Genomic DNA, 27,131 nt, shown 5'->3' with positions numbered 1-27,131 from the left:
CCAACTGAGGAACACACCAGGGAACGTCTACCAGCAAGAGCTCCTCGCCCCAGTTCGTATAGGGCTCTCACGTAGAGGGTCTGACAGCTGAGTCTTACAACAGGCCTTATAGCAGAGCAATGGATAAATGCAGGACCAGGCTGAGAAGTCCAGACACACTTGGTAAAGTCCCAGAGTCAGTACTAACCACCCTGGCCTCTGGGATAGTGCAGAAGGTCTCCGTGGGATCTTCCAGGCTTAATGCCCTGCATGGTTGTGTGGCTTGAGGGCTGGCATTGGAACAAGAGGCAGGAGGAATCAATGTCTTCCTTACAATGGGCTGAATTCTGATACCAGGCACCTCCCAGAGCATGATACCAGAACAATGAGACCTGGGGTGACCGAAGGGCCACACATGCACTTGGCTTCTCAGCTGTGTAGGACTTGGGGGTCAGCCTCCCTTTGTCCCTGGGAAAGAGTGGCGGGTGGTAGAGCTTCCCCTGGTCTGGCTTGTTCAAGATGGCTTCCAAGAAAGACCAACAAATGCTCCCCTTCTTCTGACCCCAGTGGTGAGGGGCTGAACTTGACCGGGCATGCCTGATAGAGCAGGCTGGAAGGACCTGTGGGGCTGCCCCAGTGCCAACCCAGGTGTATTAAATCAGACTCAGTATATTTTAGATCCTCCAGTTTCCAGTGTGCAGCCCAGTTTGGGAAGTCACTGGTACAGAGCTTCTTTCTCCCTGGAGCCTTCTCATCTTTCATTGACTCTCTGGGCTGGGAACGCGCCTTTGCTGAGCAAGCTGGTTAAGTCTTCAAGTAGGGAGAATAGCAAACCGACGTGACTTCAGGGACCAGGTGATACTTTAATGTGTGAAACGCTGACTGGGTGAGAGAGAGGCTGTAACCCCATTGAGCTGGGGTGCAACCTGTCTGAAGTCTTTCATGCCTGCATTGCTTTTCAATGATGTGGGTGGACCAAACCAATTAAGGCTGTCAATGTGTGACCCATGGCTTAAAAGTTTAAATGGTAAGAGAATTGAGTGTTGCTTTGACCTTTAAAGTTTTAATGAGTTATCCAAGAGGCTACTTATTACAGTAAGTCTGCCACATACGAATGAGTTCCGTTCTGAGAGCACGTTCGTGAATCCAATTTGTTCCTAAGTCCAACGAAGTTAGCCTAGGTACCTAGCTAACACAATCTGCTACATATTACTGTACTGTAATGGATTTATAATATTTTTCACAAAAATAATGCATAAAAAATAAACACAAAAAATAAAACATTTTAAATCTGGCAGTAGAGTACCTTGAAAAGTACAGTAGTGCCAGCTACATCACCACTGCTTTTACACGTGCTTCCAGACATTCTGGGCTTGAAATAAAGACACTGCACTACCGTCCTCTATACAGTCCTATACAGTAAAGTGCACACAAGCACAAACACTTGTAGAGGATGCACACATGTGACAATGTACACCAGACATATGAACTAACTCACGTGATCAGACATGAGAACACACGTTTGTATCTCTGAAAGTTCACAACTTGAAGGTTCGTATGGAGGGGACTTACAAAAGGACACAAAAGTGGGGAGTCAGGAGATGGGGGTCTTGGCTCTGCCAACAAGTGACCCCTTATCCTTGTGAATGTTGGATTCCTCAGTTACACAGTGTCAGAGATCAGACTAGGTATTCTGTGGGAACCCTTCCAGCTGTAAAACGCTAGGATGCTGTGGCGTTAACTCACGCCTCTGGTCCCCTGGTTCTGTGTGCACTTCAGCCAGGTGATAGCACCTGGGGTAGCAGCTTACCCAGCGAGGGATCCCCCACTCTGCTCATCTCCTCCCCTAGAATCCTTGCTGTTCATCTTTGAAAGTAGAATTTAGGAGGAAAACCCACAACGAGGTGTAACACTCAGCTCTGGCCTTCTTTCTGCCCCCTAGGGACGCAAACGTCCCCAGTAAAACACCCATTGCTTAGGAGACAGGCTCGGATGGACTATAGCCTTGAGACCACAGCCGAAGACCCTTGGGTTAGAATTTCTGACTGCATCAAAAATCTCTTTAGCCCCATCATGAGTGAGAACCACAACCACGTGCCGCTGCAGCCTGACGCCCCGCTGGGTGAGGAAGACGGGATGCGGGGCCACCCAGATGGGGCTGCCGCGAAGCTGGACACCACCGACGGCGGTCCCAAAGCTTACAAGCAGGTGGGCGGCAGCAGCGTGAAGAAGGGTCCTCCAGTAGCCCCCAAGCCAGCCTGGTTTCGCCAAAGCTTGAAAGGTTTGAGGAATCGTGTTCCGGACTCCAGGCGAGAGATGGCCGCCTCCTGCCAGCCGACCCCCACCTCCAGGGAGCGCCCTGGGCCACCCCTGCGGGCTTCGTCCTCCATCAAGCAGAGGATCAGCTCCTTCGAAACGTTCAGCTCCGCTCACCCGCCTGACAGAGGAGCCCAGAGACTGAGCCTCCAGGCCTCCAGCTCCTCGGGCGAAGCAGCAGAACTTCCCGGGAAGCAAGAGGGAGAGCGGGCTTCTGGTCCCTTGGGGCAAGGGGCTCCCCCGACCATGGAACAGCAGCGGCCAGAGCCAGAGCAGCTGCCCCCCACCTCCCCGGCCACGTCAGAGGCCAGCGACCCCGGCGTGTCAGGGCGCCCTCCCCTGGAACAGCAGCCCGGTCAGAAAACCCTCTCCTCCGACCCGGACCCTCTCTCAAGGCTGCTGGCAACACAGATGGAGGGACCCCGAGGCCCAGTGGTCAAGATGCCAAGTCAGCGGGCTCGGAGCTTCCCCCTGAGCCGGACCCAGTCCTGCGAGATGAAGCCACTGGATGAAAAGACCAGTAAACTCTACTCCATCAGCAGCCAAGTGTCCTCGGCCGTCATGAAGTCCCTGCTGTGCCTCCCGTCTTCCCTCTCTTTTGGCCAGACCCCCTGCAGCCCCAAAGAAGGGGTGTTGCCTCCCACAGCATTCAGTGAAGACCCAGCGAATAGTTCTGCCGAAGCTTCTGCCTCGGACACCAGCTTCTCTCTCAAGTGAGTGTCTCCATCCAGTGTTCACCTCTCTCATCTTTCATCCTCTTACAATCCTGTGTCTTTAAAAAGTTTCTCAGGTTTGCTAAAGGATTGTTCCACCTGTTCTTTCTCTCTCTTTTTAAAATGTTTATTTTATTTTTTGACTGCACTGGGTCTTCATCGCTTTCAAAGGCTTTTCTCTAGTTGTGGTGCGCGGCCTTCTCAATGTAGTGACTTCTCTTGTTGCAGAGCATGGGCTCTAGGCACATGAGCTTCAGTAGTTGTGGCTCGAAGGCTCTAGAGCATAGGCTCAGCAGTTGTGGCAAACAGACTTAGTTGCTCTGTGGCATGTGGGATCTTCCCAGACCAGGGATTGAGTCCATGTGCCTTGCAATGCAAGGTGGATTCTTAACCACTGGACCACCAAGCAAGTCACCACCTGTTCTTATGAGCATACATGTGTGTGTGAGAGAGAGAGGGTGTGTGGGTGTGAGAGTGTATGGGTCTTGTGAGTGTGTGGGTGAGTGTGTGGGTGATTATGTGGGTGTGTGTGAGAGAGGGGACATCACTCTTGGTGGTCATATAGACACAGATTTGCCCAAAGCATCAGTTATACTTCAGGGTGAAGTTTTGAACACAGACTTCAGAGTCAGACACACCACAATCTGTGATTTCAAATTCCAGATCTTGGCATTTCATAACCATGTGACCATAGACAAGTTTCCCCACCTCCCTGAACCTCAATGTCTGTATCTCTATGGTGAAGGGATGCTAGTTTCTATTCATAGACTTGTTGCATGTACTTGTGGAATGAACATTAGCACCTTCCGGGAATACAGTAGGTATGCAAAGACTGTTAGCTCTTGTTAACATCACAACTCATACTGTGTGCTTCTCCTCCCTGCCAAGCCTCTCAGAGCTGAGAGAATACACGGAAGGTCTCAGTGAGTCCACAGAAGCCAACGACTGTGAGCACTGCACCTCTCAGCCTGGTCAATCGGTTATCTCCTTGCTGAGCACAGAGGAACTAAAGAAGCTCATAGAGGAAGTGAAGGTTCTGGATGAAGCTACATTAAAGGTAGGTTTCTTTTTTATGGGCATTTACAGAGATGAAGGGCTTCCCAGGTGGCACGAGTGGTAAAGAACCCACCTGCCAATGCAGGAGACATTAAGAGACACGGGTTTGATCCCTCGGTTGGGGAGAGCCCCTGGAAAAGGGAATGGGAACCCACTCCAGTACTCTTACCTGCAGAACCCTATGGACAGAGGAGCCTGGTGGGCTACGGTCCATTGGTCTCAGAGTTGGACATGACTGAGTGACTTAGCACTTACAGGGATGAAGGCCTTGCTCAGAGCAGTGTGGTCACCTCAGTTAGGTAGGAGGAAAAGCAACCCATGTAGCCCTGGGATCCCTGAAGTCGAGAGAGTTGTTCCCAGGGGCAGATACCAGAGTCAGATTGTGCCCTTCCCAGGGCAGAGGGGCGCTGTAGCACTGGACCAAAATCAGACCTTTCAGTGTAGGGAGCTTTGTAGCTCATGAAGTGATTTCAATCAGAGTTGTATCTTTTTGATCATTTAATAAAGGAGAAAGGTGAGGTTCAAGTTTGCGGAGTCAAGGTTTCTATCTCCACGTTTCCCTGACTGCCTGCCTGGCCTGCATCTCCAGGGTGATGCTGCTTGCGAGTGAGCTGTCCATCATAAATTCTGAGTTCTTGCCTGAAGATTTGCCCTGCTCACCAAGAGGTGGCTGACCCCAGGACTTGCAAAGGCTCCCACACTCAGTCAAGTCATTCTGAAAGTCCCACTTCCCCTATGCCTTCTGAGCATGACCCAAAAGTGTGTAGAGAGGAAGTGGTCAGGCAGAGCTGAGGCTCATTCAGCTCAGATGAGCACAGCCTCACGGGCCTTGCATCCACCTGGGAGGCCCCAGTCCACGAAGGCTGTTTACACTGGAATTATCCAGACTGGGAGGAGAGGGTAAGGGGGCATCACAGCAGGGGTCCCCAGCCTCCAGGTTCTAATGCCTGATGATCGGAGGTGGAGCTGATGCAATGGTAATAGAAATAAAGTACACAGTAAATGTAGTGCACTTGGATCACCCTGAAACCATCACCCTCCCCCAGTCTATGGGGAAATTGTCTTTTATGAAACTGGTTCCTGGTGCCAAAAAGGTTGGGGACTGCTGCCCTAGATCAAGGCCATGGGTGAGCCTGAGAAGATGTCCTGGGGCTCTGGGGCTCTTGCTCATCACCTGTGCACTGGCACCATCTTACCCAGAGCCTGATTTCAACAAAATAACAGAGGCTAAACTATGGTTTTTCCAGTAGTCATGTACAGATGTGAGAGTTGAACCATAAAGAAGGCTGAGCACTGAAGAATTGATGCTTTCGAATTGTGGTGCTGGAGAAGACTCTTGAGAGTCCCTTGGACTGCAAGGAGATCAAACCAGTCAACCCTAAAGGAAATCAATCCTTGAATATTCACTGGCAAGTCTGAAACTAATGCTGAAACTGAAGTTCCAATACTTTGGCCACCTGATGTGAAGAGCCAACTCACTGGAAAAGACCCTGATACTGGGAAAGATTGAGGGCAGGAGGCGACAGCGGATGAGATGGTTGGATAGCATCAAGGATTCAGTGAATATTATTTTGAACAAATTCCGGGAGATAGTGAAGGTCAGGGAAGCCTGGCGTGCTGCAGTCCGTGGGGTCGCAAAGAGTCGACATGACTTGGCAACTGAACAACAGCAACAAAGTGCTGTGTAAAATACATAGCTGTCCTGCCTGGGGCCTCCCTGGGAGAGTATTTGCTTTTAAACTTGACAAAGGGCTCTTCTAAGGCAAGTAAGCTGATGCCTGGGGATCAGGCATCAGCTTACTTGGGAGATTTGGGCCAGTCCTGCAGTAGAGGTGGGGACAGTGAAGTCCATTCATCCCTTCATCCCCACCCCACCCCGGGTCTTGGGGACTCCAGATCAAAGGCTTGTGAAGCTAGAGGCGCGACAGAAGCTCTGGTGGTGTCAGAGCAAGTGAATTTTTGATGTAAGGTATTTCTTTATGCCAGGGCACAAACTGGTGGCCTGAGAACCTGCAGGTGTATTGTATTTGGTCTGCTTGATGATTGTCTAAAAAGTATTATATTGTGTGTGTATGTGTAGTTGCTAAGTCATGTCTGACTCTTTGCAACCCCATGGTCTGTAGCCTGCCAGGCTCCTCTGTCCATGGAATTCTCCAGGCAAGAATACTGGAGTGGGCAGCCATTCCCTTCTCCAGGGGATCTTCCTGACCCAGGGATCCCACCCAAGTCTCCTACATTGCAGGCAGATTCTTTATCTTCTGAGTCACCAGGGAAGCCCAGTATTATATTAATATTTTAAATATCATCAAACCCGAATCAAAACCTGGATTCTGGCTTCCCTCTCTCTCTCTCTCTTTTAAAATATTTATTTATTTGGCTGTGTCAGGTCTTAGCTGTGGCTCACAGACTCTCTAGTTGTAACTTGCAGGCTTAGTTGCCCTGTGGCTAACTTAGTTGCCCTGTGGGATCTTAGTTCCCTGACCAGGGATGGAACCCACGTTCCCTGCATTGCAAGACAGATCCTTAACCACTGAACCATTAGGGAAGTCCCCTGGCTTCTCTTTTTTATAAAGGGCACGAATGGTCCTGGAGCACTAGTCTGCATTCCTAGGAGCAGAGGGTCCTCTTGAGCCAATGTGCTCTCAGTTCTCTGTAGTTCCCCCCTCTCTCTCTCTCACATCTGCCCCTTTTGCTCTTTTAACTGGTCTGCCTGAGCCCTGGATGCACTTGAGTTTGAGACCCCCCACCACCCTTGAGACCAGACGAGGGTCTCTGACTTTAGACACTGCAGAGGGATTGTTCTGACTTCAGGTGAGCCCAGGTCCAGGCTGGGAAGTACTGTGTGTGTGTGTGTGTGTGTGTGTGTGTGTGTACGCATGTGTGTTCTAGGGTGAGAAGCCAGCTGGTTCCTTAATGCTGTTGCTATGCCCCACAGAGCAGCAGGTGTAAAAACAGAGCAGCCAGCTCTTGCAAAACTGCACCACTCCAGCTTTGCTGACCCAGAGTTCTCCAGGCTGACCCCATTCCACACCAGATGGCAGAGCTGTGTTGTCCCAGCTTCGATTTCCAGCTGACTCAGTAGCACCCAGCCCCATCTGTACAGATGTGGGTGTGGATGGGTACACAGGAGAGGCAAAGAACTCTACAGGTTGCCTTATATGCATTTTCTTTTTTCTTTTGCGCTTCCCATGACTTCCCAGAAAGTTTTCTTTTTCTAAATAATGAGATGGGTTTGACATAACTGGGTACATGGACAAGCTGTGATTTGAGAGCAAATCAGCCTGATGTTATGCTTCCCAGGTGGCGCTAGTGGTAAAGCATCGGCTTGCCAATGCCAGAGATACAAGAGACGTGGGTTCGAACTCTGGGTCAGGAAGATTCCCTGGAGTAAGAAGTGGCTACCCACTTCAGTATTCTTGCCTGGAGAATCCCATGGACAGAGGAGCCTGGTGGGCTACAGTCCATGAGGTTGCAAAGAGTCAGACATGATTAAGCACACACACAGCCTGATGTTAGAACACTTGTTAAATCTTGATCTTCTGTAGTTTTATAAAACTTGAACAGAGGGGAAGAAGAATACTTGCTAAATTGTTCATGCTGTTGCAATACAATGTTTTTTAATACATATATTTTCCTTCTACAGCAATTAGACAGCATCCATGTCACCATCTTGCACAAGGAGGAAGGGGCTGGCCTTGGGTTCAGCTTGGCAGGAGGAGCAGATCTAGAAAACAAGGTGATCACGGTGAGTGGCCCAGTCATGGGGTTCATCAGAGCCAGAGGCAATGACCCTTGGAGGGGGGAGCACTTATCAGGGGGGGAATCAGAGGAATGCATAACCCCAGGCCCTGGGCAGGAGGTTACTGCAGGAGTTTAAGATACTTGAGAAGCATAGATACTTAACCACTGGACCATGAGGGAAGTCCCATGATCCTTAACTTTAAAAAGGTCTCTGTGTACACAAAACAACTTTAATTTACCCAAAGAAATCTGAATCACTTATGGAACTTTAAAAAATATTACAGGCATCTCAGCCTCACCCCAGAGCTATTTTATCAGAATTTCTTGAAGTCAAAGCCTTAATGCCTCCATTTTTGAAGATCCTGGAGAGACGTTTAAAAAATTCCAACACAGTGACTGTCACTGTGTTGAAGTGAAGTGAAGTGAAAGTTGATCAATCATGTCCAACTCTTTGCAACCCTATGGACTACACAGTCCATGGAATTCTCTAGGCCAAAATACCAGAGTGGGTAGCCTTTCCCTTCTCCAGAGGATCTTCCCAACCCAGGAATTGAACTGGGGTCTCCTACATTGCAGGTGGATTCTTGACCAACTGAGCTATCAGGTTAAATGAATGTTATGGGAATTTCATCTCAACAACAATAAAACAGGAAGAAAATTCAAAACAAATTTTTTTCAGCGTCATGTCTCTTTTGGAAATAGAGATAAGTAACCAGTTAGCCACCAACATTTAAAAATGTTTTTAACTTTATAAGCCACTGGGCTTCCCTGGTGGCTCAGACAGTAAAGAATATGCCTGCAATGCAGGAGACCTGCCCAGCTTTGATCCCTGGGTCAGGAAGATCCCCTGGAGTAGGAAATGGCAACCCACTCCAGCATTCTTGCCTGGAGAATCCCATAGGCAGAGAAGCCTGGAAATCTACAGTCCATAGGGTCACAAAGAATCAGATATGACTGAGCAACCAATATTTTATCTTATTATTGGAGTACAGTTGCTTTATGATGTTGTGTTAGTTTCTGCTGTACAACAAAGTGAATCAGCTCTAGGTATACATATATGTATATATACATATATATGCATATACATATATGTATGTACATGTATATATATAAACATCCTTCTCGGATTTCCCTCCCAACTCCCCACCCCATCCCACCCATCTAGGTCATCACAGAGCACTGACCTGAGCTCCCTGTGCTTGACATACATATGCCACCAACGTTTAGACAAGAATGATTTATGACCACAGGAGCCTTTGCCGAAGGCTTTTCAGGAAGGATTCAAGGTCTGGCTGTGATACATAGCACAGCACATCTAGATGGAAAGAGGTCCCACCTGGACAGAAAGAGGCCTTGGGCAGGCAGGTGTGGTACAGGAGGCTGTTTTCCTGGGTTTGCCCACTGGGAGATAGGTGTGTTAACACGGACGGTGGTGAAGCAGATCTGACGATCGGCAGCGGGCGGTGGGGCCCAGCTGGAAAGGTCAGGAAGCTGTTTCTGTTGCTATTCACAGAGCACAGCTCAGGATGTGCCCGAGGCTTCAGATCTCGAGGTCCAGCCCCCTGTTCTCTCAGGACCAGCTGGTACCCAGAGTAACTTGGCACACTGCTTTCAGTCATGTGTGAGCAGCAACTTCCTTCTTTGCAAGCAAGCTCTCCACCACAAAAAAGCGCATAAAACCAATGAGGACCTATTTCTGACACTGAGCACTGGCAGATCACCATAAAGACGTTCCGGACGGCACAGGCTGCTTCCTAATTGAAGAGCAGAAAAGATAGCTTGCCTGTGGGAACAACACTTTGGATCTGCGGGTCTGCCCTGGAGGGGGCAGTTTTCTGCACCCATGTCGGCCGCCACCGCTGACACTGCCTCAAAAGCCAGGAGCGGTACACATCGGCTGATCCTATGCACCAAGCTTCCCCTTTCTCCTTCCATGTTTGAGCGCTTCTGTTCCTTTCCAGATTCATTCAAAGAGAACTAACGTTGAGTACCGTCCATTATCAAGAACAAGCTGGGCTCCCACTGACATGTGCAGGTTTTCTTCCCCATGCCTCAGGACGGGGGATCGTTGGCATGTATGCTTCATTTGTGGAGGATGGATGGAGATGCAGAACAGATTCTCCTCCTACTCGGGTCTTGTAATCAGAGGATCTTGACCACGTCTGACCCCATAACAGAATTTTTCCAACACTGAAACTGTTTAGAGAAACAAAGAACCTTGATCAGAGGATAACAGCAAAACAACACATAGCACAGTTCAGCGATTGGCCACTCATGCTGTCATTCAGTCCTCCTAATTAAGCACGTTAGAATTTACATCATTAAAAAGGTTGAGGCAGGTCTTGCCTGGGAGTCCAGTGGTTAAGACTCTGTGCCTCCATTGCAGAGGGGGTGGGTTTGATCCTGAGTCAGGGAACTAAGATCCCACATACCGTGGGGCCAAAAAATAAAAAGCCCTATACACGTAAAAAAAAATGTATTACAGGAAAAAAAAAGAAGATGACTGCGGCAAAGACATGAGATTTTTTTTTTTTTTAATCCTACACTTTTTCAGAAAAGGAACCTAGGTGGGGATGGTCTCTTTTAACTGGAATTAAGGATCAGAATTTCTAGGGGAAGAGCTTTAAAAATATTCAGACTTCCTAGGATAGGAATTCTGCATTCTGTGAAATATGTGGCCTGAGAATTTCTCTATGAAAAAAAGAATGCTTTGCTGAATCTTTTGGGGATCACTATATTATATGGCCTGTTCTTAGAGAATTATCATGCCAGCCTGCACTGTAGAGTCTCTAATATTTTTTTAAACAGTAGACGTTTTCAGAGCTTGTATTTTATCCAACGTTTTTAATTTTCTTAGACCTTGGAAACTTTTCTAACACAGTATCTATTAATATGTCACAAAATCAGTGCTTGAAGAAAGTTTCCCTGGGAGAATGCTGATGCAGAGCACAAAGGGCAAAAGAGTGCAACCAAATGTTAACTAGGATTGTAGCAATACAGTCTAGGATGTTGTGTTGGGAAGAATTTTGAGGGCCAGTCTGGCCATTTTGGCTAATGATCTCTGCTCTGGGTAGAGAAGGGAGTGAAGCTGGCTAGCAGCCCTGAACTAGGACACCTTTCATTTTATTTTCTTTGAAAGAATCTTCTGGGCTTCCTGGTGGCTCAGTGGTAAAGAACCTGCCTGCCAATGCAGGATACATAGGTTCGATTCCCGGGTGGGGAAGATGCACAGGAGAAGGAAGTGGCAACCCATTCTAGTATTCTTGCCTGGAAAATCCCATGGACATAGGAGCCTGACAGGCTACAGTTCATGGGGTCACAAAAGAGGTGGTCGCTTAGCAACTAAACAACAAGAACCTAGGTTTAACTGGTCGTGATCCTCCTCCAGCAAGAATCCAGATCCAATATGGTAAGTCCTGGGTCCTGACCTCCTCTGGTTTGCTCAGGTTCACAGGGTGTTCCCTAATGGGCTGGCCTCCCAGGAAGGGACCATTCAGAAGGGCAATGAGGTTCTCTCCATCAACGGCAAATCTCTCAAAGGAGCCACGCACAATGATGCCCTGGCTATCCTCCGCCAAGCTCGGGAGCCCAGGCAAGCTGTGATTGTCACCAGGAGGCCGACTCTGGAGGCCACGACCGACCTCAACTCCTCCACTGATTCCTCAGGTTCAGCCTCTGTGACCAGTGACGTCTCCATGGAATCCGGTAAGTTCTGCTTGCCTGGTAGAAGCCTTGTGGGCCACATCACTTTTGGATGCATGAGGCCAGTGCTGGCAGGGCCATTAAGTCATTCCTGGTCCTCAGAACACTTAGCCAGCCGGGCGATGCACACATGGGTGAATTTGCACATGTGCACAAGTTCCCTGGCAGCATCAGCCAGGCTCACCTGATACCCAGAAGGAGAGCATCCCTAACAAACTTCTGTGTTTTCTCAGCAGCAGAGGCCACAGTCTGCACGGTGACCCTGGAAAAGACCTCTGTGGGACTGGGCTTCAGCCTGGAAGGAGGGAAGGGCTCCCTACATGGGGACAAGCCTCTGACAGTTAACAGGATCTTCAAAGGTGTGATGTGGGACCCCTTTTGGCTTCAGCTCCAGGCTTCTGAGGGCCCTACAGGACTTACCGGTTTCCCACAACCCCAGGCCCTCTTGAGAGGCAGGCAGACCTCTTACGAACTTGACTTTGCTTTTTCTCCCTGTTCTCCTTGGCTCAGACATCCCCATAATCCTTCTATTTTGCTGGGTCCTTGTAAATGACTCAGCCTGCTCTGGCTTCAGCCTGGCAGGGATGGGACCAAGGTGAAGTACGTGAGGCCCTGAGTGCCATTTTTTTAATTTTTAAAAATTATTTATTATTTATTTATTTATGTTGGCTATGCTGAGTGTTTATTGCTCCTCGTGGGCTTTCTCTAGTTGCAGAGAGAGGGGGCTACTCTCTAGTTGCGATGGCCAGGCATCTCATTGTGGTGGCTTCTCTCATTGCAGAGCTGGGGCCCTAGAGCAGTCGGGCTTAGTAGTTGTGGTGCACAGGCTTAATTGCCCCTTGGCATATGGAATCTTCCTGGACCAGAGATCGAACCCACGTCTCCTGCGTTAGCAGGCAGATTCTTATCCACTGGTCCACCACGGAAGTCCTGGGTGCAATATTGAAGGGGGTGCTGAAATATTCAGTAATCAAGATACAGACTATTTCAATGCAATATTTTTTTAAATCGAAATTAATTTAAAAAGCCCACAATGAACAAAACACAGAGTCCGACTTGCCAGCCTCACTCACCTCATTCTAATCCTGGACCCGTCAGCTCCTACTGTTATTCAAAATGTTGAGATTTTGTTCATCATGGATGGGGAGCAAGCCAACCCTAGTTGGAGGTTACTTGGGTTTTCCTGGGAAGATAACGAATGGCCTGCAGCTGTCATATACAATCACCCCTGATTCTTCACTGCTTCTCAAGCTGGACCCCCTGAGTCCCAGAGCCAGGAGTTGTAGACAAGGGGTCACGTGGTCTGGGATCTGGTCCAGTTCGGCTTCTTTTTTAAAATTTTTGGCTATGCTGGGTCTTCATTGCTGTTTTGCTATATGCACACTTTTCTCTAGTTGCAAGTGCACAGGCTTCTCATTACAGTGGTGTCTCGTTGCAGAGCACAGGCTCCAGAACACGAAGGCTTCAATAGTAGTAGCACGTGAGGCTCCCAAGCTCTAAAGCACAGGCTCAGAAGTTGTAGTGTGTGGGCTTAGTTGCTCCACAGTATGTGGGATCTTCCTGGATCAGGGATCAAACCCATATCTCCTGCATTGATAGGCAGATTCTTTACCACTGAGCCACCAGGGAAGCCCTCCAGCTCTGCTTCTAACTGCCAAGTGACTATTGTCTTCTGGACCTGAGGCTCCTGATCTATAAGAAGAGCTGTGGGTGTATGTCTTTGGGCTCTTAGTGTTGAGACTCAAAGGCCCTCCTAGCTCTGCTCCCTGTGCCCCAGGGAACCCCCACTGCAGACTGGTTTTGTTTCTGGGAGGTCTGCTACAACTGCTGAACCGGGGGAAGGACTGAGGCTCACATGGGAGCTTCTGAAGGATTCTGTGTTTACTCCAACTCTGGAAAAGCTATATATACATAATATATATATAAATAGAATTGCTTTTTTTTTATCCTTAACCAAAACTTCACCTTATTTATTTATGGCTGCATCAGGTCTTAGTTATGGCACATGGGCTTCTCTCTAGTTGTGTCATGCAGGGCTTAGTTGTCATACAGGCTTAGTTGCCCCAAGGCCTGTGGGGATCTTAGGTCCCCAACCTCATTCCCTGCATTGCAAGGTGAATTCTTAATCTCTGGACCACGCAAGAAGTCCTCAATTCTGAGAAAGATATTTTTAACTTTTTATTTTAATTTTTGACCACACTGCACAGCCTGTGTGTGTGTGTGCTCAGTCATGTCTGACTCTTTGTGATCCCATGGACTGTAGCCTGCCAGGTTCCTCTGTCTATGGGATTTCCCAGGTAAGAACACTGGAGTGGGTTGCTATTTCCTTGCAGAATCTTAATTACCAATCAGGGATTGAACCCACACCCCTTGCAGTGGAAGCTTGAAGTCTTAACCGCTGGACCACCAGGGAATTCCCAATATTTCTAACTTTTGAAAGACAATTTGAGATGAGCATAGGTCTCCAAGTCACTGGACCTGGATTCTAGTGTTAGTTCTGCCACCAATAGGAGCACGACCGTAGGCGAGTCACGACACCATCTTGGTCCCATTTGCTTACACGGGGATGAGTCTGCCAGCTGCAGGGTGATGTGCGGCCAAGGGACGTGGACTCTAGAGCCACAAAGTCTGGTTCAAACCTAGACCCACCACACAGCAGCTTCGAAGCTCAGGTGAGTTACCTGAGTCCTTGGTTTCCTCCCACATGAAAAGGGAACAGTAACAGAGCTACTAGAGTCCTAGGACTCTTGCCATAAACGCTGAGTGTTAACACAAAGCCTGTGATATATAACTGCCCAGTATATTTTAGCTTTTTTTTTTTTTTTTTTTTGAGAAATGTCTGTTTAGATGCTTGGTCTGTTTTTTTTATTTATTGGCCACACTGCACAACAAAGATCTTAGTTCCCTGACCAAGGACTGAACCTGTGCCCCCTGCACTGGAAGGTGACGTCTTAACCACTGGACCACCAGGGAAGTCCTGGGATGCCTCACTTTAGATTGACCACTGAGCTCCAGAGGGATGGGCTCCAGTTCCCTTCTGAGCTGTCCTGGCTCCTCAGAGACCAAGGGTAGGTGGTGACTACTTGTTCCCTTGACACCCAAGGCACCCACTCTCTCCTCTCTCATTCCAGGGGTGGTCTCAGAACAGAGTGACACAGTCCAGCCGGGAGATGAAATCTTACACCTGGCCGGCACCGCCATGCAGGGCCTCACGCGGTTTGAAGCCTGGAACATCATCAAGGCGTTGCCTGATGGACCTGTGACGATCGTCCTCAGGAGGAAAAGCCTGCAGTCCAAGGGGACCCCACCTGCTGGAGATCCTTAGGCCCAGCACCAGTGTGGATGCCAGAGCCTACCACATGCAGGTCCCCAAACTGCTAATTCTCAGGGTCACGGCTAACCCCACCCAATGGTGGAATGCACAGGTGTGCTTCCCGGTGGCTGCTTGCCCAGGTCTGGACCTTCTGGGACCCCACCCAGTAAGAGGGTGGTCCCAGAAGTTAGGGCACAGTCACAGTGGGGTGGCTGATACAAACGACAGACTGCATCTAGAGAGCTTAGTGATAATACTGTGGTGCTGTAAATAAAATGGATATATGATTGGATATGAAATCCGTGGCTTGCTCTGCAGGTTTTCTAAGGCCTGTCTCTGGGTGACGATCCACCCCAACCTTGTTTTTCTCATCAGTCTGCAATGCTGGCCTGCTTGGAGGAAGTTCCCTTCATCCTGCTCCACTTGACATCAGCTGGCACCAACTCAAAGGCTGGAGGCTAGAACCACTGGAAGGGTCACTCACTCACACACGGGTCCCTGAGGTTGGCTGCTGGCTAGAAACTCAGCTGGAGCCATTGGCCTGGACACTTGCAGGTGGCCTCTCCCTATGGCCAGGGCTTCCTCAAATACATGACTGGATGTCCTCCGAGAGTGTGAGAGCCAGGTAGGAGCTGCATCCTTGATATGACCTCATCTCCAAAGTTGAAGAGCATCACTTCTCTTGTGCTCCATCAGTCAGAGCTGGCCCAGATCTGCTCAGGTTTAAGGGGAGGGAAAAGGCGGCTTGGGCTATTTTTGGAAAATATGGTCTATCACATAGCGCATTTGCAAAACTTTTTGGTTGGGGTTGGAGAAGTGCTCCTAGCCGGGGTGGTACCCAGTGACAGAGCAATAAACAGACACGTGCAACTCCATGTGTGCTCAGCTGTGCCAACAGAATAGACCGGCCAGAGTTTGAGAGGGTGAAATATACATGGCTGCCATTTACCTCCCATGTGCCAAGCACCATATTGGTGTTAAGTGGACACTGTCTTCAGTAATCACAGTAGTGTCTACAGAGCGTGACATTATCCTGTTATATAGATGAGAACACTGAGACCCAAAGACAGTAAGAAACTTGTCCAGCTGGTAAATGATACAAAGAGTGAGTCCTTTCTTCTGTGATTTGGTAGAGACCAATAGGCCAAGATGGGGCTTCCCCGATGGTTCAGCAGGTAAAGAATCTGCCTGCAATACAGGAGACATAAGAGACTTGGGTTCGATTCCTAGTTCGATTCCCTGCAGGAGGGCATGGCAACCCACTCTAGTATTCTTGCCTGGGGAATGCCATGGACAGAGGAGCCTGGCGGGCCACAGTCCATAGGTTCACAAAGAGTCGGGCACAACTGAGCAACCAAGCACATGCACAACAGGCCAAGATGTTTTTAAATGCAGACAGAACATTGTAGGGAAACTACCTGTGTGCCTGATCAAAGGGATATTTGGTTTGGTCATTACTTAGTGCCTGATTGTTAAGCTTGGGGCACGGAAATTGATTAGCAACACCTAGTATCCCCTTGGAGAAGGCACTGGCACCGCACTCCAGTATTCTTGCCTGGAGAATCCCATGGATGGAGGAGCCTGGTAGGCTGCAGTCCATGGGGTCGCGAAGAGTCGGACACGACTGAACGACTTCCCTTTTACTTTTCACTTTAATGCATTGGAGAAGGAAATGGCAACCCACTCCAGTGTTCTTGCCTGGAGAATCCAGGGACGGGGGAGCCTGGTGGGCTGCCATCTATGGGGTCACACAGAGTCGGACACGACTGACGTGACTTAGCAGCAGCAGCAGCAGTATCCCCTGACTGGGGCTTCTCTGGTGGCTCAGCAGTAATGAATCTGCCTGCCAATGCAAGAGACATGGGTTTGATCTCTGGGTCGGGAAGCTCCCCTGGAGAAGGAAATGGCAACCCACTCCAGTATTCTTGCCTGGGAAATCCCATGGATTTGGTAACAGCACTATGGCCCTACCAGGGCTTGGAGGCCAGAAGACTCCTGCTCCACCTTCCATAACCAAGGACAAGAAAAGGCAAATGCCCAAGGGAGGGAAGGTTCTCCTCAAATCCCATTTGTAGGCTTGCTCCATCCAGAATCAATTCCAGAGTGCTTCCAGGGCCATATTCAAACTGCCTGGTTTCCCTGGGGCACATGAAATTTAATTCATGCAGGGGAAAAAGAAAGAAAACTGATTTCAATAAAAGAGACAACAAAAGGAATACTGAAAGTGTTTTTCCTGAAGGCTCATCTCATTTTTTAAACATCAAGTTGATGTCTTTAAGGGGAAGGCTGGCACAGCACCATACATCCGGGGGTCTGTGGTACAGGACGGAGAGCTCGGATGCAACAAAGGGGCTGAGCTGGGTTTTGGGGGATCTCTGAGAGTGACTGGCAGAGGAAGGCTTTGGACCCTAGTGTGTCGCATGGTGCCCAGGCAGAGTCCCCATCTGGTGGTCGGGGGCTCTTATGCACCTGCCAGAGAAGGTGTGCTTGGATGACAACAGCCCCACCCGAGTAGATGGAGAAGCAGGGGACCCAGGGCTGCCCCTGGAGATGCACTTTCCATTGGTGTCTTCCAAAGGAGCCCATGGGCTCCCAGGCTCTCCAGGGGTGTCTCAACAACTGCCCTTCTGCACGAGCCACTGCAGTTCTTGGCCAACCAGCCAGGCTGTCAACCAAAGAATTTCTTCACTGCTTTCCCAAGGTTGGCATAGAACCCAGCCATGCTGCGGGGGAAGAAGGAGTCCACGACGCTCTGTGGGAGGTAACCACTGAGGTCAGTCTGGAAGAACGTGACCAGGCTGGTTTTGTTTGGCTCCCTGTGAAAACAAAAACAGGGCTGTTAGGTTTCCAGAACTGAGGGCCCACCCAAGGAAGTGGTCCAAACCCAGGGATTTCGCTGGGTTTACTGCCCAGGGGTCCCCTCTGGACCTGCTTCTTTTCAGGATGGAAGTGTGTTCTCTCAAGCATGCTTCCCTGGCCCCACATCGATGGCAAGTGAGGACGTGCCCCCATTTCCATCACAGCAAGGTCATTCATTCCCTGTGCCTGATTCACTCAGGAAAGTCTTCCAGAGAACTTACTCTGGTGCCAGGTCCTGGGAGAAAGAGACATGATGCTGCCCTCCGACCATTGAGGGCAGTGATTCTGCGAGAGGTCTGGCAACTCCTGGGGGTTCCTGACACCCTTTCAAGGGCTTTTTAAGGTCAAGGCTATTTTCCTCACAGCACTAAGATGTGATTTGCCTTTTCTCTCCCATTCTCTCAACCTGTATTTTATTCTCACAAATTTTTCCCATGGCCAGCACAACAAAGGCATGGGCTTTGTGGAGACCAAGCATTTTTGTTTATTTATTTATTTTTAATTTTTGGAGGCCATGACTCACAGCATGTGGGATCTTACTTTCCCAGCCTGGGATCAAACCTGCATCCCCTGTATTGGAAGTATGGAGTCTTAGCCACTGGACCACCAGGGAGGTCCCTGAGCATTTTATTTGAATGGAGTTGTTAACAGCTTTGCTGCTGTGGTGGGGGGCCCAGTTTCCAAAGGCTCTTTGATGTGTGTATCACAACAGACTGTAGAAGCAGATGTGAGCTTCTATTAAGCCTGACATTAATATTTCCTCAAATGTAAAGCAAGACCACTCTCTACTATTTTCTCTTTTGAAAAATAGTTATTTTTCACAATATTTATGTTATCATGTAATTGCTGTTGTTGTTGTTCAGTCGATAAATCATGTCTGACTTTTTGCAACCCCTTGGACTGCAGCATGCTAGGCTTCCCTGTCCTTCACTGTCTCCTGGAGTTTGCTCAAATTCGTGTTGAGTTGGTGATGCTATCTACCATTTCATCCTCCACCGTCCCCTTCTCCTTTTGCTTTCCATCTTTCCCAGCATCAGCGTCTTTTCCAATGAGTCACTTCTAATGAATGTATCATTATTTTAAAATGTCCCAGGTTTAATGTCAAATATAGTAAATATTGATGGATATAATCCACATGAACAAAACACTTTGATGCCCTGAATAATACTGAAGAGTGTAAATGAGGGCTTCCCTGGTAGTTAGCAGTAAAGAATCCACCTGCCAATTCAGGAGATGTGGGTTTGATCCCTGGGTCGGGAAGATGTCCTGGAGAAGGAACTGGCAACCCACTCCAGTATTCTTGCCTGGGAAATCCCATGGACAGAGAAACATGGCAGGCTACAGTCCATGGGATCACAAAAGAGCTGGACACAACTGAGTGACTAAACAGCAACAATGGAGACTTAGACCAAAAATATGAGAACTAAGATCCTGCATGCTGCTCAGTATGGCAAAACAAAACAAAACAAAACAAAACCAAAAACCTGGCCATGACCTGTGAGAACAAGGGGACAGAGCCATTTCTGAGCTCAGTTCTGGGGCTGACTCATGCTGTGCTCTCAGAATTACCCATAAGGCCAGAGCATCTCAACCTCATTCCTTGTTGAGGGAACTCTAAGAAGACTGGGTGCCTAGACCCTACATGGCCAGCCTGTGACCCTGCACAGACTCCCCAGCCTCCCTGAGCCTCAGTTTCTTCATCTGCTAAATGGGACCAAGACATTTGCCCAGCTTGTCTAGGACTAGAGGGAGGGTTCCCCACATCAGAAATAAGGACACTTCCCCACAATTTTGAAGGCAGGAGAAGAAGGGGGCAGCAGAGGATGAAATGGTTAGATAGCATGACCAACTCAGTGGACATGAGTTTGAGCAAACTCTGGAAGGTGGTGAAGGATACGGAAGCCTGGTGTGCTGCAGTCCATGGGGTTGCAAAGAGTTGGACACGACCGAGTGACTGAACAATACCACCACAATTCTTTCTCACACACCAATAGAACTTTGGCATATTACATCACTGATATGTGTATGTGGGGCTCTGTAACAGCAAGGCCTGGGAGAGGTGTAAGGCATTTTAATTATTGGGAATCATTGTTAATGTTGCCATTGAGTAGAACATCCTCTGCCTTGGATAGAAAGGAGATCAAACCAGTCAATCCTAAAGGAAATCAACCCTGAATATTCACTGGAAGGACTGATGCTGAAGATGAGGCTCCAATACTTTGGCCATCTGATGCAAAGAGCTGACTTACTAGAAAAGATCTGATGCTGAAACTGAAGGCAAAAGGAGAAGGGGAAGGCAGAGGATGAGATGGTTGGATGGTATCACCGATTCAATGGACATGAGTTTGAACAAACTCTGGTAGATGGTGAGGCACAGAGTGCCCTGGCATGCTGCAGTCCCCAGGGTTACAAAGAGTCGGACATGACTGATCGACTCAGCAACAACAACAGGACATCTTCAGTGAAGCCAGTGAGGTCTGGGCACGTCATTCATTCTAGGAGGTTGTCCTTACCCTGGCAGAGGTTCACAGAAACAACCACAGGGATGGTTAAATCCTCTCACGTAACCCGGATTTGGGGGACAAGATGGATGCTCCACATTGGCAGCTGGAAGAAAGAGTAAAGGGTAAGGGAGCTACAACTTCCGGCAATCAGGCCACAGTGGCTGAAGGGCCTTACCAGGCACCCAGAGTGTATGCAGACCAGTCACCTGGAGCCTGAGCTCTCCCTACTGCCACCCCACTGTCCCTCACACACATGCGTTCACCCGTATGTGTGCTCACACACTTCTGCACTCACATATACACACACACCCTCTCCAACCTGCCAGAGTATTAGAGGAAAGAATAATTCAGGGTCTTCCCTGGTGGCCCAGTGGTAAAGAGCCCACCTGCCAATGCAGGAGAGGTGGGTTCAATCCCTGGGTCAGGAAGATCCCATGGAGGAGGGCATGGCAACCCTCTCCCGTGTTCTTGCCTGGAGAATCCCATGGACAGAGGAGCCTGGAGGGCTACAGTCCAGGGGGTCACAAAGAGTTGGACATTACTGAGCATACACGCATGCAGGGAACTAGATTCCAAATGCTGTAACTAAGACCTAGCACAGCCAAATAAATACAATTTTTTTTTTTTTTAAAGAACATTTCAGATGTCAGGCTCGAGTGTAGAAGGAAGAAGGTCTCCTTCTCAATTCCCGGCCAACAGAGGTGTGGATGTGCCACCACCTGTCCCCACATGGGATATTCAGGAAAGCAGCCAGGCTGGCGCTTTCTGCAGGAGGGACTGTAAAAAGTGCAGAGGCAGGAACTCTGCTCCTGGCTGGAAGTCGGGGAGCCGACAGCGCCACAGCCCTCTTGGGAAGGTACACCATGGGTGCAGGGGATCACCACACCCTGGGGTTCCCTCGAGCTAAATCACAGCCCGTGTGTCTGGGGTACAAACTATTCACCTCAGCAGGAATGAAAACAGGGTGCTGATGGAATCTGTGTCTTCAAAGTAAAATGACATGTATGGATGCTCTCATCTCAGACCTCCCTGGCACAGAATCCCCCCAAACCTGACAAGGGGAAGGGAACAAAGAAAAACAGGCCCAGGCTGTGCATGCCTCAGGGATTTCTAGCTGGTGGGCTTTCTTTGGGGAACTGGGTGGGTGTGGGGGAGACAGAGACCAGCATCCCACTAACACCTCAAAGCAGGGCCACCATCGCTCACCATTGGAACTGATGGTGCCGTCCTCGTACGTCCTGACCAGCACCAGGTCCACGAAGTCTCTGGGGGAAATAAGCTTCATGACGGCCGAGGGGGTAGTGGTTCTGCTGAAGAGCAGGGTCTGTCAGAGGAAAGAGGGGTCCAGCTGCATCCGATGGCCTGGCATCTGCTCCCTGCCCTGACTCCACTCGGAGCTCACCCACCCCCACATCCGGTCCCAATAAGCCAGGCTCTGGAAGATGGGAACAGCAGTGACAGCAAGGTGGCATTGTGACCTAGAGGGTCTGGAATGAACTTCCCCAGGAGGTGGTGCCGGGGTCACGAGAATATACCCAGTTTGCAAAATCTTGGGTTGTGACCTCGGCAACAAGGGCAGCACAAACGATGCAACAAAGAACTGGCCTGCGGCAACTAAGACTTGACTCAGGCAAAAATAAAAACAAATAAATATTTTTAAAAATAATTTTTAAAAGGACCATGAGAGTTGTCACTGGTGGAGCACATAACAAGAGTCTGTCTGGACAAAGTTCTTTGTTGTTCAGTCACTAAGTCTTGTCCGACTCTCTGCAACCCCATGGACTGCCACATGCCAGGCCTCCCTGTCCTTCACTATCTCCTGGAGTTTGTTCAAACTCATGTCCACTGAGTTTATGTACAATGCTCTCAGTGGTCCCTCACAACTGAGAAACTGGTTTCATTTACCCATTTGGCCAAATAAGAAAACTGAGGCTTGCAGAGATGAAGGAATTGACCACAAAGCTCAGGGTGAAGAGAGACTTGAACGGGGCCGGGTCTAGCCTGAGGCAAGAGAGGCCATTCCTTTCTTAAGCTGACTCTGCTCTTCTTGCTCAACCTTGAGAACAGTGCCTCCTTAAATATGTGTCCTACACAGCTTTCTGGTTTCCCCCAGTCCCAGCCCTGGGAGGGAGTACCCCTAGAACTTCACCCAGTCTCAGAATATTCCACCAAGTTCATTCCCCCACTTTACAAGTCAAGGACCCCTCAAGCCCATGCTTTATCCCACGGTTTCCCTACTCCAGCAGGACCTTGGCCCTTTCAGGGTCACATGATCAGGCCCCAGGATGGGACAGTCCCAGGGACAGCCTATCCCATTATTCACTTAACGTGTTAATCACTCAGTTGTGTCTGACTCTTTGTTACCCCATGGACTGTAGCCTGCCAGGCTCCTCTGTCCATGGGATTCTCCAGAATACTGGAGTGCGTAGCCACTCCCTTCTCCAGAGGATTTTCCCAACCCAGGGATTGAAGCCAGGTCTCCTATATTGTAGACAGATTCTTTTCCATCTAAGTCATCAGGGAAGCCCATTCACTTAATATTTGTTATCTAAATGTGCTCATTTTTTAAAACTTAAACTTATTTTAAAAGGAAGCTATTTAACTGCTGGAAATGAAAAAGAAGGTATCATTTGGCATAAATAAAAGACAACTGCTACACACACACACACACACACACACACACGGAATTCTTGCGTTCTGATTCTGAGCCTGAGGCCAGCTGTCTGTCATAATGGAGATTAGCAAGGTGTCAAAGGCACATCAGCCCCTGAGACTTTCTGCTTCAAGTTATCAGAGAGATTGAAGGCTTGAAATGGAGTGACTTCACTGGGGTGATTGAAGTTCAGCTTCGACTGTTAAAGACCTATCACCTTGTGCCCCACCCTTCACGAAACACTGACGTAAACTCCTGTGATAATGAATTGAAATGTGAATTCCTGGTGAAGGTTAAGAATACTTGGTTTCTGCTGATCAAATAGTAAAGAATTACGGCTTCAGGTTTCATAACACCTGCTATAGAAGCACCCAAGAGGGTACTAGGTCCACAGATGTCAAAATCAAGGCACCATTCAAAAAAAAAAAAAAACTAGCAACATTTCCTCAAGGCAACTTTTTCATTTCTTTTGGCTATGTCTTTTTTTTTTTCCTCCTTAACTTATATAATCAAAATGAGGTGGATTCTTAATACTACGGGGCTTTCCAAGTGGCTCAGTGGTAAAGAATCTGCCTGCCAACGCAAGAGACCCAGTTAGATTCCTGGGTTGGGAAGATCCCCTGGAAGAGGAAATAGAAACCCACTCCAGTATTCTTGCCTAGGAAATTTCATGGACAGAGGAGCCTGGCGGCTACAGTTCATGGGGTCATAAAGAGATACAAAGCAACTTAGCATACACACACATGCTTAACACTACAGAGGATCCCAGGGCAGGACCAACTAGATCTCTGCTGTCCAATATGGCAGCCACAAGTTCCACATGGCTATTTAAATTTACACTGAATCATGAAAATTATATAAAATTAACAATCTCTTCAAACTAGACACCTTTCAAATGTCTGTGGCCACTTGGGGCCAGTGGCTCCTGTATTGAACAGCGCTGTTGTCGAATATTTTCATCACAGCAGAAAGTTCTACTGGGCAGCACTAGGCTAGATACCACATGTTTTATCGGCAGAGAAAGTGGCATCCAGAGTTTGCCCCCAGCACAGTCTCACAGCTGGCGGAGGATCCTGAGTCTGTGGCCAGGACTCATTATCATGGTCCCATCAAGGGGCAATATTTCCAACTAGAGCTGATGCGTCCAATCCAGGCTGCTTCACCATTCTCAGAGCTCACATTCACTTTGAACTCCTGCCTTCATTAGCCACTGCAGGGTTCTCTCAGCTCTGTTTAGGGCAGCTCTACCTCTCTGGGTCTCACTGGTACATACCTATACTGAGCTGAGGCTGGGTTTAAGTGTTGAGCAGTGCGCAACCTATTTGCTGGGCACTCCCCTTGCCTAAGGGCTTTCCAGGTGCCACAGTGGTAAAGCATCCACCTACCAATGCAGGAGACGCAAGAGAGGCAGGTTTGATCCCTGAGTCAGGAAAAATTTCTTGAGAAGGAAATGGCAACCCACACCAGTATTCTTGCCTGGGAAATCCAATGGACTGAGGAGCCTGGCTGGCTACAGTTGCAAAGAGTCAGTCACAACTTAGCAACAAAACAACAACAACTCCTTGCCTAAAGGTGTCACTGACCCTTCACAGAGGGGACAGAGTCAGCTTACTGTCTCTGGATAACAGTGCTTGGAAAGACTTACATCAGTGAGGCTTTCAATAATTTCAAAACTGTTCACATTCTCATCCCACTGAGCTCGTAAAGTCCCAGCAAGTGGCTTCACGCAGTCCCACACCTGCTGTGGTGTCCCGTTCACAATGCCTTCTCCTTTGTACCTGTAGCACAAAGAGCAATGTGACCCCAAGGCACCAACCAAACTTGTTTATTCTGGGATTACACAGAAGGACTAGAAGCCATGTGTGCCACTCTTCTTTAAGACAGCCTTGCAGAGAAGGGGCTGACATCTACCGGCCCACCTCCCCATGGGCCTGCAGAAACGGACAGACGCTAAGCTTTCATAAGAATACAGTTTGAGGAAATGATTTAGTTAGATGCAGAAGCTTTTCCGGAGGATGACTGGCAAGTTGATTCCAGGTGCTAGGATGGACTGCCGTCTCAAAGGAAGCAAACCCACAGAAACATCAGGAGAGGTGTGACACCCTGAGGAGCTCTGAGCAAGGCATGCACTTACAGGTTCCCTGGAAACTCCACAGATGGCCTCCAGGAAACTGAAACTCCGTTCTGTCAAAAGGCACAGAATCGCACAATTTTAGAACTAAAAGGGCTCTTGGGAGATAGAGCCCGATCCCCTATTTTATGGAAGAAAAGTCAAGAGCCTCAAGAGATGCAAGTGTCCAAGGTGAGACCCAACTGATTTGTGACAGAGTGGGGACTAGTCCTGAACAAAGCTGCCTCCAGGATGATGCGATGGACAAAGGGATCTCGTGTGGCTACTCGAAGAGCTTTAGAGCACTGGAGATTTTCAAATCTCTTTAAAAACCACCATGCATCTTGTTTCCTCGGACAATTTAGATCTGTTTGGTGCTTCCCGCTCCACCCTAACCATTTGCCAGCAGGTGACCTTGACTAAGTCATTTAGTGAAAGGGACACATACTCATCTCCTAGGGGTCATTGTGTGCACAACTGGCCCTATATTTTTTTTTAAGGAAACAACCCCCAGTGGAATCTCCTCTTCAATCTAGCTCCAGGGGATAAAATGCAGAAAAACTCACGGGAGAGGAGGAGCCTAGGGGCTTCTGAGACCCCAGCCCCAGGGAGCAAAGACCCCACGACCCCTTTCTGCCCCCGTTCCTCACTCACGCCTTCCCGGCAAATCTTCCAGCCTGACTTGTCTCGCCGGTACTGGAGCATCTTCTCCGCCACCGCCTCGCTCACCTGCGCGGCCGTCGCCAGGTCCATTGCGCCGAAAGATGCGCCAGGCCTAGGGGTCGCAGGCAAAGTGTGCGGTTGCGGCCCCGCAGTTGGGTTTGGGAAGCCGGAAAACCAGGGCATGGCTTGGAGCCCAGAGTCCCGCCCCAGCCCCGCCCCCAATCTAGGATTGGTTTAGACAGTCTGATAGGTCCCGCCCTACTCTGAGATTAGCAGGGCCGGAGATAGACTGGTCCGGCAGCGCACACTACGCGCTCAGCCTGGGCTGGTCCAGGGCACCCGTCGCAAGGTCCCCCGGGATCCGCCTTTCGCCCGTCCCAGCTCAGGGAGGGGCTTGGGGGCGCCGGAACTTGGGAGGGCCAGTGGTGGAGAGCCAAGAGGGCGGGAACAGGTCTTGGATGACGTCGTAGGCTTGTGTAAGCATAGTGGACTTTAGTCTTGAGTGCGCCAGAGGCTTTCTGCCAGGGTGGATGATGGTGAAATTTCCATCAGGTATTCCTTTCTAGGGCGGCTGTTCTAGGGGTGGGAGAGGCAGTGTGCGCAGAGACGGGGTGGGGGTGGGGGCAGTTAGGAAGCTGCAGCGGTCCTGGGAGAGATGGTGGTAGCCTGGAGCAGGAGGTGGTGGTGCAGGTGGAGAGAAGAGGACCCTCGGAAAGTGTTTAGAAAGCTAGAACATACAGATCTCTGTGACAGATAGTGGAGACTGGAGGAGTAGGAAGCGCATGACTCCCACCTCCTGGCTTGAGCTGCTGGTAGTTTACCTGAGAGGGAGACCAGAGACAGGGTTGAGGGGAGACATGGTGCGTTCAGTTCTGGTCTTATTCAGTAGGAGGTGCCTGAAAGACCTCTGAGGGATGTCTGGGAGACACTGGGATGCGCTGGCATCTGGGACAGAGCTGGGCCCAGCTAAGAGATCGCAGAGTTCTGTGCCTCTGGTGGCCTCCACCTTGAAGGAGTGAGTGGGATCACATCCCCTCAGCTCCGTTCCTCCTTCACAGCGGGGTTGTTGTCATTTAATCTCTAAGTCATGTCCAACTCTTCTGCAACCCTATGGACTGTGGCCTGCCAGGCTCCTCTGTCCATCGGATTTCCCAGGCAAGAACACTGGAGTGGGTTGCCGTTCCCTTCTCCAGGGAATCTTCCCCACCCAGGGATGGAACCCAAGTGCAGCTGCTGCTGCTGCGTGTGCTTAGTTATGTCCGATTCTTGCAACCCCATAGACTATCAAATCCCATAGACTGCCTGCCAGGCCCCTCTGTCTATGGGATTCTCCAGGCAAGAATACTGGAGTGGGTTGCCATTTCCTTCTCAAGGGGATCTTCCTGACCCAGGAATGGAACCTGGGTCTCCTGCATTGCAGGCAGACTCTTTACTGACTGAGCTATGAGGGAAGCCACTGAGCCACCCCCGGGACCCCCTTTTCAGAGCTATAACCAACTAAATATTTGAAAAGATCAACACT

The 27,131-nt window shown here is 49.3% G+C and overlaps 2 protein-coding genes across 9 annotated transcripts in view; one reads left to right on the top strand and one right to left on the bottom strand.

The window, feature by feature from the left end:
* Nucleotides 1-15,119, top strand: part of IL16 (interleukin 16) — a 123,392-nt gene extending 108,273 nt beyond the window's left edge. For 3 of the 7 annotated variants that reach the window (XM_044933383.2, XM_025271286.3, XM_006075385.4), the window contains 6 exons: nucleotides 1,922-3,008; nucleotides 3,897-4,065; nucleotides 7,708-7,809; nucleotides 11,252-11,510; nucleotides 11,741-11,866; nucleotides 14,639-15,119. In XM_044933383.2, coding sequence (XP_044789318.2) covers nucleotides 1,922-3,008; nucleotides 3,897-4,065; nucleotides 7,708-7,809; nucleotides 11,252-11,510; nucleotides 11,741-11,866; nucleotides 14,639-14,832 — 1,937 coding nt within the window. In that variant the 3' untranslated portion in view covers nucleotides 14,833-15,119. Of the gene's footprint in view, nucleotides 1-1,921; nucleotides 3,009-3,896; nucleotides 4,066-7,707; nucleotides 7,810-9,318; nucleotides 11,046-11,251; nucleotides 11,511-11,740; nucleotides 11,867-14,017; nucleotides 14,180-14,638 lie in introns of those variants that run through there. The other 4 variants (XR_003105188.3, XM_025271289.3, XM_025271288.3 and 1 more) reach the window with 4 other exon arrangements.
* Nucleotides 15,120-17,036: 1,917 nt separating this feature from the next.
* Nucleotides 17,037-25,826, bottom strand: STARD5 (StAR related lipid transfer domain containing 5). Of its 2 annotated transcripts, none has more exons than XM_006075386.4 (6): nucleotides 25,601-25,826; nucleotides 24,971-25,020; nucleotides 24,482-24,614; nucleotides 21,390-21,507; nucleotides 20,193-20,286; nucleotides 17,037-17,636 (listed from the first exon to the last, which is right to left on the bottom strand). In XM_006075386.4, exons 1-6 carry the CDS (start codon nucleotides 25,790-25,792, stop codon nucleotides 17,489-17,491), a joined length of 735 nt encoding a protein of 244 aa, XP_006075448.3. In that variant the 5' UTR covers nucleotides 25,793-25,826; the 3' UTR covers nucleotides 17,037-17,488. The 2 variants fall into 2 exon arrangements, with proteins under 2 accessions (XP_006075448.3, XP_006075449.3); XM_006075387.4 differs by having other exon boundaries at nucleotides 25,676-25,824.
* Nucleotides 25,827-27,131: the final 1,305 nt, after the last annotated feature.

The sequence above is a fragment of the Bubalus bubalis genome, chromosome 20 (genome assembly GCF_019923935.1).
Source record: "Bubalus bubalis isolate 160015118507 breed Murrah chromosome 20, NDDB_SH_1, whole genome shotgun sequence".
NCBI lineage: Eukaryota > Metazoa > Chordata > Mammalia > Artiodactyla > Bovidae > Bubalus > Bubalus bubalis.
Note: the sequence above shows the minus strand (reverse complement) of the source record. Positions and strands in the feature narration are given on the sequence as shown.

What these genes read in the sequence shown, in the direction of transcription:
- STARD5 (XM_006075386.4), bottom strand. Translation starts at nt 25,792, where the DNA reads ATGCCCTGGTTTTCCGGCTTCCCAAACCCAACTGCGGGGCCGCAACCG. An exon ending in GTGGAGTTTCCAGGGAACCT is followed by an intron (nt 24,615 to 24,970) that starts GTAAGTGCATGC and finishes TTTGTGCTACAG; the next exon opens with GTACAAAGGAGAAGGCATTG. An exon ending in CGGCACCATCAGTTCCAATG is followed by an intron (nt 20,287 to 21,389) that starts GTGAGCGATGGT and finishes TCTTTCTTCCAG; the next exon opens with CTGCCAATGTGGAGCATCCA.